Source organism: Zalophus californianus, chromosome 7 (genome assembly GCF_009762305.2).
Source record: "Zalophus californianus isolate mZalCal1 chromosome 7, mZalCal1.pri.v2, whole genome shotgun sequence".
In the NCBI taxonomy this organism is placed as follows: Eukaryota; Metazoa; Chordata; class Mammalia; order Carnivora; family Otariidae; genus Zalophus; species Zalophus californianus.
In genome coordinates, this window is record NC_045601.1 from 99,088,076 (window position 1) to 99,099,990 (window position 11,915).

Sequence of the window (11,915 nt, forward strand, 5' to 3'; positions counted from 1 at the left end):
AAAGTTGTTGAATTTTCTTGGAAAACAATTTCTAACAGCTATAAAAATTCTATCATTCTGTATGCTGACATTTACTTAACCATTACTCTGTTGTTGGAAATCTAGGGCATTTTCAATTTTCCCACCTAAATATCCTTGTATATGGATATTTGAGTGCATCTCTATTTCTTTAGAACAATTCCCAGGGGTGGACCTTTTTTTTAGGTTTTTGTTCCATATTATTAAATGATCTACACAAAATTCTACCCAAACCACCCCTAGCTGTAATACCTGAAAGTGCCCCCTTTCCCCATTCTCCTATTCATATTGCATGCTTAAAAATCTGTGCCTATTTGGGATGCCTGGGTGGCTCAGTCGGTTAAGCGTCTGCCTTCGGCTCAGGTCATGATCCCAGGGTCCTGGGATCGAGTCCTGCATCGGGCTCCCTGCTCAGTGGGGAGCCTGCTTCTCCCTCTGCCTGCCGCTCCCCCTGCTTGTGTGCTCCCTCTGATTGATAAATAAATAAATAAATAAATAAATAAATAAATAAATAAATCTTTAAAAAAATCTATGCCAATTTGATAGGCTAAATATGCTATCTTAGTTTAAATTGTATTACTTTGATTACCCTTGAGGTTAAACTGTTTTTTCATATATTTTCTATTTTAATTTCTTTTGGTAGCCACTGTTTCCTTTTTCTTTTTAACTGAGGTATAACTGATAGATGACATTATGTTCAAGTGTACGATCTGATATTTTTATACATTGCAAAATGATTACCACAGTAAGTCTAGTTAATATCTGTCAACCGAGAGTCTACCTTTTTTTTTTTTTTAAGATTTATTTATTATTTGGGAGAGAAAGAGCACGCAGGGATGAGCGGCAGAGGGAGAGAAAGAATCTCAAGCAGACTCCCTGCTGACTGTGGAGCCTGATGCAGGGCTTGATCCCGAGATCCTGATGTGAGCCAAAACCAAGAGTCAGAAGCACAACCGATGGAGCCAACAAGTTCCCAGGATCAAAATGAACAGCAAGGCCCCCTGGATGGTGTGGGCGTGGGGGCGGTGCTTACTTTCTCACTGCAAATGTTTGTTGGTTCCACTCCTGCTGCCTCTCTTTCTGAGGCTGCTGTGTCCTCCCTCCACCTCACTTTGCAGCTATGTCGACATCCTGGGACTCTGTGTGTAAACAATTTTAGACCTGGAATCGATGGAAGAGAATGAAAGCACAATGTCAGCATAGAGACTCTTTAAAGACTAGGCTCATGACTCTTTAAAGTTCCCCTGCTCTGTCAGCTACCACACTTTCTCACTGGCATCCCTCATTTCTCTTCCCTCCGGGGATAACTCAGATTCCTGTTATTTGTATGTGTAGCGCCTTCCTCTTAGTTTCTACCCTGGAAGAACAGCATTTTCCTCTCTGTATTTACCATGGATAGAGAAAGGCTCTTATCATTGCACTTCCCAAAAGGCCCACGGTAAGTTCTCTCCAAAACAGAGGTACCATCTGGTCTGACATAAGATTCATGGCACTCCTGCGTGGAGGAAACTGTCCTGGTGATTTCCTTCTTTTTTTGGACAGTACTTTTATTTTTCTTCTTACCCATGTTAGTTTAGGTGCCCAGCACAGTGACTGGCACAGAGTGGGCATTTAATAAATGGTGTTCTTGTTAACAAGGAGATAAAGCTCTGGTGCAAAAGGTTTCCACAGTCCAGAGAACAGATTCAGAATTGAGGGGTCCCTCATTTGATCTGGAACTTTCTGCAGTGACCTTAACCCTGTCTCACCCAGGATTCTCACATGGCACCCTGGGGAAACACCTTTGCTGAGTCTTTATCTTCCCCTTTACATTTCTTCTTTGTCAGCTTTTGTCTTCAGTCTTCTTCCTTCATATCTCTTCACTGCAACTCTTCACACAGATTCATTTTCTCATCAGATGATCAGGAATTGTACTCTGTTTTAGACAGACAGACGGAACACACACAGATATTGAGACACTTATAGAGAGAAAGGAAAGGAGGGGTTTTCTGTGTTTTTTATCCCTGTTGAGCTAAGCCCCATGTAATTCTTATGCCCACAAACATCAGCACTTGAGAATCCTGACACAATATTTTCATTGACAAATGATCATTATAATAAGCTCTTTCTAGTGGTTAAATCAAAAGTAAAGTTGTTCTTGAAAATCTTTTCACGGTGAAAATGTGTTCAACTTAAGAAAAGGGAGGGGGTGTTGGTTGCTATGGAGTGTGATTTTTCTGGAGATTCTGGAAAGCACACAATGAGTTTGAATTTAGCTTCAAACAAAATAGGTAAAACCGAATTCACAGGCACAAAGAATTCTGGAACTGGAAATGATCTTTTGCATTAAAAGGAGGAAAAAGGATTATGTGGAGTTTGTAGGGTCTGTAGCTTTAAATCTGTAAGAAATGCGGTCATGTTACCACATGGTTTTCTTCAACAGGGGACAGAAAGGTAAGGTTATAAAAGGGAATGGGACGTGGACTTTCTAAATGATCTAGGGGCTAAAATGGCAAATAAGCCATGTATATGATTAGTTTGAATAGCCTAGGCAGAGGAAGAATTTTTATGACTGAGGAGGAGAAGAGCCGTAAGAAGCTTGAAGATGGGCATTAATTATGGCTTTTACTTTGAGGCCATTCTGACCCAATGTTCTTTTTTTTTTAATTTAATTTATTTATTTGACAGAGAGAGACACAGCGAGAGAGGGAATGCAAGCAGGGGGAGTGGGAGAGGGAGAAGCAGGCTCCCCAATGAGCAGGGAACCCGATGCGGGGCTTGATCCCAGGACCCTGGGATCATGACCTGAGCCGAAGGCAGACGCTTAATGACTGAGCCACCCAGGCGCCCCTGACCTGATGTTCTTAACTTGTATTCAGGAAGATCTGACGAACATAAATAAGTACTTTAGGGAAATTAGAAAGCAGGGTTTTAATAACATTTGGAGATAAGACTGAGGTTAAAGTAAATTATATACTAATAGCTTGCGTTTAGTGAATGATAATCTCAGTTTATTTTTTGCATTTAATCCCTTATAAATATTCTTTAGACCTAGTATATGGTAATATCATTTAACTGGCTATTTTGATAAGGAGTCAGAGCTCTGATAAAGAAAATGAAAATAAACAGAAAAGCCTATAAAATTACTTAATGTTTCTATCAGTCAGTTTAGACTGGGATAAAAAAACTTCAATTTGGAAAGAGAAAGAACGGGAGGTGCATAATAGTTTTGGTCTGTAGCAACCTTGAAAAGGATTGACGTGGTTGGCACTGTGGGGATCCCATAGCCAGGGCATGTGGGCTATTCTTTGATTAGACCTGGATTCTGTTTTCTGAGAGGGGTCCACCTCCTAAGTACTCATGTGGTCCCTGGCTCCACCTCCTGGGAGTTTTCTCCCCTCCACGCACCCCCCCCCCCAATAATCTCTGGCCGCATCTGAAGTAGTGTTGGCGAATATACCTTCCTTGGGACCTTACTTCCTGCTCCTAGATGGGCATAGGACTGAGACCTGTTTATGACTAGCTTAGAACTCTCAAAAACTTAGTGAACTTTGATCTAAGTTGGTTCTTTTCGTGGTATAATTCCCAGAACTCTCTATTTCTTTGCTTTTTCATTCCTGTAAGTCTCTCTCCCTCTCTTGATTTAGGGGTAGATTACTGGAACTATACCCTTACAGTCTTTATTCTGAGTCCATTTACCCAATTAAAAGCATTTACTAGATGCTTCATTTTGATTCTTGCCTGTAGGAAGTTTATTTGGTTGAAAGGTTTTACTGGGCATTTCTCCCTCAAAGCCTTTTTCAATCTATCTTTGGTTTTTGGAGGCTAGAAAGAGTTGTTTTTTTTAAGGCTTTGAGTTTCTGGACTCTTTGTTCTCTTTCATTTTGTTTGTAAACTTGCCAGAGATGGCCAGGATAATGGTCAATTATGTGCTTTATGAAAATGATTATTTATTAAGCATCAATAGGATTTTAAGCATGGGGTTAAAATAGAATTTGTTCAGGGAGTCTATGAAACTACCTGGGGATATAATTCTGAATCTCTTACTGATGTCATTAATTTCTTTGGTTTTGTTTTCCCATTCATAAAATGGAGCTAAAGATAGTCCTGTCATTTAACACCAAGGACCCTGTAAAGATAACATATCTCCCACTTAAATCATGGTTCATATCGCATGACTGGAAAGTAGAACATATGGTGCGTGACAAGAGTCGTTAGCCATTTGGGGAAGAACATAAAAGATCATGACAGCAATTTGTAATTTGGTTCATCTCTGTAGTAAATTAGTTAAGAATTTTGCTGTAATTTGAGGGCAAGGGGGGGGTGGAAGAAAAGGAAGATTTGGTCCTTTTTCCGTCATCCCCTTCTAGGGTCCCTCTCTGATTCCCCTTCAGGAAGTGGAATAGAAAAAAAAAACCTGCATTCGTCATTAACTCTGGGGTAACCACAACTAAGACAGTAAGGAGGTCAGTTGAAATAAGGACAGTGATTGCTATAAAACCAACAGGTACTCTCATTGACACAGCACAGGCGTATACAGGGTGACGCACACACACAGGAAGAATTTACTACACAAAGCAGGCAACCAGAGCAAAATGACAATGACCATCCTGCGCAACACGGCCATGGTGAGTAAAAATAATTCCTGTTTCGTAGCCGTCATCCCTAGGATTTCAGGAGAGCAGATTTCTAAGGAATTAGGCCTGATTGGCGTCTTTACTGGGAATATTTCTTAGGGACAGACTGACTTTAATTTTGACCCCTGTCTAGTGGAGAAAAAGAACAAATAACTAGAAGTTATAATGGGGTGCAAAATATAGCTCCTCATATGGTGGCTTTTGCATAGGTGGTTGATAGCTTGCTCCACTCTGGTGTCACAGACAGCTGGACATGATCTCCCCTGTGGCCACCATTACAGAGTTAGATCGGTCTAAAACTCCCATCTCATCATGGGGACTTCCAGCCTTTTAGATAGTACACATGTATTTTCACCAAGGAAAGTGCGTCCTCAAAAGCTTTAATGATTCCCTTAAGACTACAAGTCGACAAAGAGTGCCCAGGGTGAAGGAAGTGAACCCACTCAGTATTGAACTTTGGATAGCTCCCAGAGGAGGGAAATTTGCTAGGTCTCAGATAGTTGATTATTTTTGCATTGTCTCATTCCTCATGGAGGAGAGAGAGATGTTACTATGATGGAAATCTACCTCTCCTGGGTCTAGAATCTTGCCTGGCATTAGTCAGGTAAAGCCTGGGAAGGATACAATGTAGAGGGAGCTTGAAAACAGGGCTTGGGAAATTATACGCCATATTATTGGCTTAAATAAGCCCTCTTTTTTTTTCTCCATTTACAAGTCATGTAACTTAAAAGAGCTTGGATTTCATAAAAGGTCATGGCATATGGTGATGATAATACTATGTTATATTTCTGTGTTGTTTTAGAGAATACCAGAAATGCAGCAAAGTGCAGTAGTTAGGGAGTATAAGCTTTGGAGTCAGACAGACCTGGCTTCACTACTTACTAAATGTGGGATTTGGGGTAAATTACTTAGCTGCTCTGTGCAGAATTATTCCCTTAACTGTATAGGGGAATAATAGTGACATTTCCCTCACAGGTTTTCTTGGGGGATTAATTGATATCATTGAGAATGACTAAATCTGTCCTCTGAAATGGCTTAGTTTTTAGTTAAATTGGTCATTTTAATATGTTAGCCAATAAGGATAGAGAAAGCATTCAATGTGTTAAATATTAATATTAGTAATATTATTATCTTTACCTCTGAAACTCTTGTCAGCCCAGGGAAGTAGATTGGGACTACTTTCACCATCATACATATGAAAAACAGCTCAATTAAGCCAAGTGATTTAACATCACTGGGTACTGAATACGTAAGAACTGGGATATGAATCTAGGTTTACCAACCTCAAGTACAGTATGGTTCTCCTTGAGTGGTTCAGAGGCAGGATTTCTGAATTTGAAGCCATTGTGTCTAAACAAATCTGTCGGATAGCTTCATGCTCTAAAGCCATTTCTATTTTTGGTTTGTTTGAAGTAATCTGTCGGGCCATCTGCTAGAAACATGGTGGTGTGAGGGGCATTAGAATAGGATTAGAAACTGGGAGGTACAGGCAGGTAAGACACATTCGGTAAGCCGTTGAGACAAATTCTTGTGGGCCTAGGAACTGGCCAGGCTCTGGAGCACATTCCTACCCAGGGGTGAGCACACGTCACAGAGAAGTTCAGGAGACAAATACTCAGATGGTCTCAGGTGAGCTTGCAGTAGAGTTGGGCTGTCAATATCCTGACAGTGCCCACCTTCACTGATGTGTTCTCCTGCCTCTGTTTCCTGTTGTACAGAGTAGGAGTGATATCTGTTTATCTGCCTCAGAGGTGGCCTATAAGAATTCAAATCTATAAGATGCTCTGAACCTCTCAGAGAAGAAGTGCTGTGTATGTCATTCTTAAGAATCAGCAAGAGCCATATCAAAGCCTCTGGTGCATAACCACTAAAATCTACAGTTTCAGATCAAAAGCTTTGTGGGGCAAACTAGAGTGATTTGCTGGCATCATCTGATTTCCTGATAAAGAGCTCTGTGACCTCCAATGCTCATGCAATTCTGACACAGCTACCACATTGCTTACAATGCTTGGCTCCTCCTGTGGGACAAAGCTAAGATTAAACACCACGAGTGGCTATATATTGATAATAATAATGGACTTCAATAGCAACAGTACTGACCACTGACACCTAGGTTTGAGTCCCCAGACTGGCACCAACAGGCTGGTGAGCCCACCCACGTTGTTTTGTTACTTTCCAGGCATGACTCTTTCACCAGCCTCATTGGGATAATACGTACTAGCTCTGCCTACCTTGTGAGGGAGTTGTGAGAATCCAGTATTCAAAGAGATGTGAAGGTGTCTTCTAACATACTCTAAGAATATAAGCAAATATAAGGATTTGTTAGAAGCATGGAAATGATTACTGAATCATAGAACCCAAAAATACAGTGACTTTAAAGCTTTGATAATGAAAACTAGAAGTGACTCAGTGAATTTGATACCAAAGAGGAAAGAGGAAACACACAGGAGGAATTTCCTTAAGAAACCAAAGGAAGTGATTCGTAGGCTTGGGAAGCTAAGAACCCTCTGGTCTAAGAAGGCATCTTTTACCTTTTTCGGACTTATTTCATAGCACTTTGTCTAGACAGAAGATGCATGAGGGCAAATTCCACATCTTTCCTGGCCACTGTGCATCATCAGACAAGGTCGACCTATTAGCTGCCTGTGTTGAATCCTTACCACGTGCTGGCAGTGCTTTTCCTGCCTTATGTGGATCAGATTATTTAATCTTTACATTTTCTGGCAGAAGAAATTGAATCACAGCTGGTCAGAGTCCTGAAACTGAGTTATGGACTCAGGACATTTGACTCTAGAGCATGTGTCCCGAGTCACCACACAGTCAAGAAAGAGTTGAATGAATGAATGATTGTAGTAGATGAAAGTAGACAAGTGCTGATTATCTGAAGGCAAATCAGCCTACTTTGGGCTTATCAGAGTCAATCTGGCTTTGACTTCTTTTTAGTATCCGCTACCTTAATACAGGAAATTGACACCTTGACCTTTCTGCATACTCTTGTCATTTCTTGCCTCCAGCATCTGCAAAATATAAAAAGGGGGTCCTTTAAGCAGACATGTCTACTCACCCCCCCACCTTAGCCTGTGGAAGGTGTGAGCCTGAACAACACTGAACCCAGAGAATGAAAGCAACTCAGCTTCAGCTCTTGTTCTAATTATGTTGAGAGTTGGTGATGGGCCTTGTCCATCCCCAGTAAGTTTCGGTGGTGATGGTGGGGTGAGCAGCATGTGGTTGCGACAAAGGGAAGCTGGAGAGATTTTTAGCTCTTCTTTTAGGGAGGTCTGCACAGAGCACTTTCTTTGTGCATTCCTGTAACACCAGATAGACCGATTATTTTGGTGTAAGTATAAAGAATATATGTTCCAGAGCTAAAGACAAAAGACAAATAGTTTTCATATTCTCTGTTGTTGTGCATCATTAGTGGCCCTGCTTCTTTCAGTGAACATGGATAATTGGAACTTTGCTGTAGTTGGTTTTACACAGTGTTTTTCTTAATGCTTTGAATTTAACTGTATTGTTTTGTTCATTCATTCACTCACCTGCTATTACATTCATCCAGAAAGTATTTGTGGAACACCTATTCTGTGGTACGTTCTCCTGCAGGAACTTATAATCCAATAGGTGTCTGACCTGAACAAAAATACTACATTTCCAGACAGTAAAGACATAGCACTTGAATGCTATGGCTTCAATGCTAGATGACAAGTGCTTTATGATTTAAGGAAAATGAACATATTTCTAATTGAATGACTTTAGAGACAGTTCCTGGAGAAGACCACCTCTGGGTGGGACCTTGATGGAAGGGTAGGCTTCCATGAAGGTAGAGGTGAGGTAGTGTATTCTAGGTGGAGGGATGGCTGGGAGGAAGGATTTTGTGGAGAATTCATGAAATATGAGGTTGGAAATAAAAACAAGAATTATCATTTATTAATCTTTTTTATTAGATAAATTTATGGACGCTTTATAATAGAATATTACATTTAATCTTGAGAATATTATTATAAAGCAAGTATTATAATCAAGCTGGAAAGAAGAGAAACCAGAGGTTCAGTGATGAGGCCACATCAAGATTTAAATCCAGTCCCAGATCCTGATACCTTTCTGTCCCACTGTTGAGGAGCTCTCAGACTGTGGGAGGCTCAATCACCAAGCTAATGAGTTTACTACGCATTTTGGCACCCTGATATCTTCATGTGTGACTGTTCCCATTTCCAGGTGAGGACCTGAGGTTCAGAATGAAGCCATGGTCCCATAAAACACTGGGGATCCTGAGTTCAGCTAGAGTCTGGGTTGCCTCTTGCCAGCAAATGACATCAGAGTCCCTAACCCAACTCAACCTTCTCTATTTTCCAGGTCAAGTCCCTGCTCCTGGGTGGTGTTGGGGCTCACCTTCCTGAGGGAGGTGGCAGCTCGAAAAAACCCAAAAGCAGGGGATGCTGCCTTGTGCCCTCCTCTGGAGGGTAACAGTGTGAGGGTTGACATCCGCATCCTCAGGCAAAACCAGGGTATTTCCATCTCAAATGATTTCCAGAACCGCTCCAGCTCCCCCTGGGATTATAAGTAAGTGTAAATGAGAATGATCTTCACATTCTTTTGAAAAATATGTTAATTTATTTTAATGTAAAAAATTTAGAAAATACAGAAAAAAATAAAAGCCCTGATATTTACTCTTAAAAACAGAAATCCCAACTTTGCCCAGGAGCTCACATTTTTTCCTGCTGTTTTGGGCTAGGTCCTCCTATGTGGTCAGAGGTCCTGCTATTTTGCTTCCAACTTCTCATTGATTCTCTACCTTTTCCTGCTTCATGAAGCCCTAGGTTGGAATTGACAAGTTTTCTGTGTTGGAAGAGAGGGCCCTTTAAAGCAGCCCATATAATGATCTCTGCATGGGGTTAAGTGGGAACCAGAAAAGTCAGTGTGGAGTGATCCACTCAGATTAGACATCAGTCTTCAAGGAATGAGGAGGTAGACAGAGTAGACAAGAAAGGCCAGTTTGGGAAAGGGGATGCAAGATGGGGATGGGATGTTCAGGGTACTGTCCTGTGATATTGTCTGATGTGTGGGATCTTGGAATACTAAGTACTCATCTATATGCTCCAGATTGAAGCCTGAGAACAGATTCCAGGGACAATTAGAAGTGCTTCTGGGGCTCCTGCATGGCTTCCTAGAGGAAGGGGAGTATGTATGGGTGGCATATTGGCTGGCATGATTTTGCTGCCTTTGTACCTCCTGGCAGAGGGGGCTTTGAAGGGAGAAACTGAGGAAATGTGCTGGATTCACAGACTGCTGGGGCTTTGGCTTTCCTTTCCAAGCAGCAGGCTTTGTAGATTTTATCTTAGGAGACCTACTAGTGGTATTCCATATATCTAGGCAAAGGATGAATAATAATTATGATAATAACAACAGTGTAAGGAAAAATAAAAGAGCTGACATTTATTGTGTAAGGAAAAATAAAAGAGCTGACATTTATTGAATGCCAACATGTAGCCTTTCGTGTGCATTTGTATCACTGAATATCCTCAGAAGTCCGATGAGAGAGCCCTGTGAGAATCCCCATTTTATAGTGGAGGAAACAGGCTTAGGCAGTTAAGCACCTGCCTGGAGGGCCGTGGATGAATCCAGGCCATCTGGCTGCAGCCCTGGGTTGCTCGGAAACGCCTCCCTGCAGGTGAGTGCCCAGTGGGCGCGGGGCGCTCACATTTGTCCATCGCCCCCTCCCTTGTCTCACCATCTGCTTTTGTCCGCTCCCCCTGCAGCATCACCCGGGACCCCCACCGGTTCCCCTCGGAGATCGCGGAGGCCCAGTGCAGGTACTCGGGCTGCATCAATGCCGAGGGGCAGGAAGACAGCTCCATGAATTCGGTTCCCATCCAGCAGGAGTTCCTGGTCCTGCGGAGGGAGCCCCAGAGCTGCACTCGCTCCTTCAGGCTGGAGAAAGTGCTGGTGACGGTGGGCTGCACCTGTGTCACCCCCATCGTGCGCTATGTGCGTGCCTGAACGTCAGCTTGGCTGAAGAAGCCCTGAAATACCACTCCCAGCGCTCTGCAGCAAGTCCTCTGTGGTCCTGATTCTCTCCACTTCATCGGCCTCTTGATAAGACCTGGGCGGAATTCTCAGAGCTCTGTATTAGATAGAGTGTCAACTTTCTGGGGGCGCTTCCAGACCATAGAGCTGTTCCACTGTCCCAAACCCTTGAAAATGGATGGCGGAGAAGGAAGGCGCGCATAGCCCTGCCGTCGCTGTGATTCGGTGCCGTTCCCGGGAAATTCTGTTGCAAATTCTGTTCCCTGTGGATGAAGATGCAGAAAATGTAACCACAGTATGAGTGTGTGGGAGGGGGTGAAGGGTGGGGTGGGGTGGGGTGGGAGGGATGGGGTAAGGCTCTAGTACACATCCTTATTAAGATTCACTCAATAGAGAGGTTGGCCTGATGCTCCTATTTTTAAGGAAACTGTCCATCTGTTTATGATGTATTGTTATATAAATTTTTAGGAGAAAAATTAATATATCAAGTATTAATATAATAAAGTATTAATGATTGAAAAATACTTCAGGTGTTTGTTTCCAGTCTTGGCTTGTATTCACAGAGCTTGGAGCCCTCAAGATTGTGAAATTCTAAATACTTGTCATTTGTTTTTCATATTTTCTCATAAGCTCCTCATTAGAGGACTACTGTTAGTGTTTTACTATTTTTATTTTTTACTATTTTTATTTTACTATTTTATTTTTACTATTATTATTATCTATTTTTTTACTATTATTATTATTTTACTATTTTTTTACTATTTTTTTACTATTTTACTATTTTTTTATTTTACTATTTTTATTATCATCATTTTTTTTTTACTATTTTACTATTTTACTATTTTTTATTTTTTACTTTTATTATTTTTACTATTTTTATTTTTACTATTTTTTTTTACTATTATTATCATCATTACTGTGTGTGTGTGTGTGTATGTGTATGATCTTGGGGACTTGTTTCCTCAGCTTTGTTGAGATAAATTGGCAAATAATATTATGTAAGTTTATAGCATACAGCATGAGGACTGTCTTTCTATATATAGTGAAATGATCACCACAATAAGGTAGTTAACACTTGCATCACATTTTTACCTGTGTGTGTGTGTGTGTGTGTGTGTGTGTGTGTGTGTGTGTGTAGTGAGAACATTTAAGATCTACTCTCAGCAAATTTCAAGTATACAATACAGTATTGGTAACTATAGTCACCATGCTATACATTAAATCCCCAGGACTTATTCATCTTACAAATAACTTTGTACC

At 41.2% G+C, this 11,915-nt stretch overlaps 1 protein-coding gene across 1 annotated transcript; it reads left to right on the forward strand.

The window, feature by feature from the left end:
- Positions 1–4,592: 4,592 nt before the first annotated feature.
- On the forward strand, positions 4,593–10,943 carry IL17F (interleukin 17F). Its single transcript, XM_027603382.2, is given in 4 exon segments — positions 4,593–4,625; positions 8,985–9,002; positions 9,004–9,191; positions 10,388–10,943. Coding segments are annotated over 4 exon segments (480 nt in total). The 3' UTR covers positions 10,629–10,943.
- Positions 10,944–11,915: the final 972 nt, after the last annotated feature.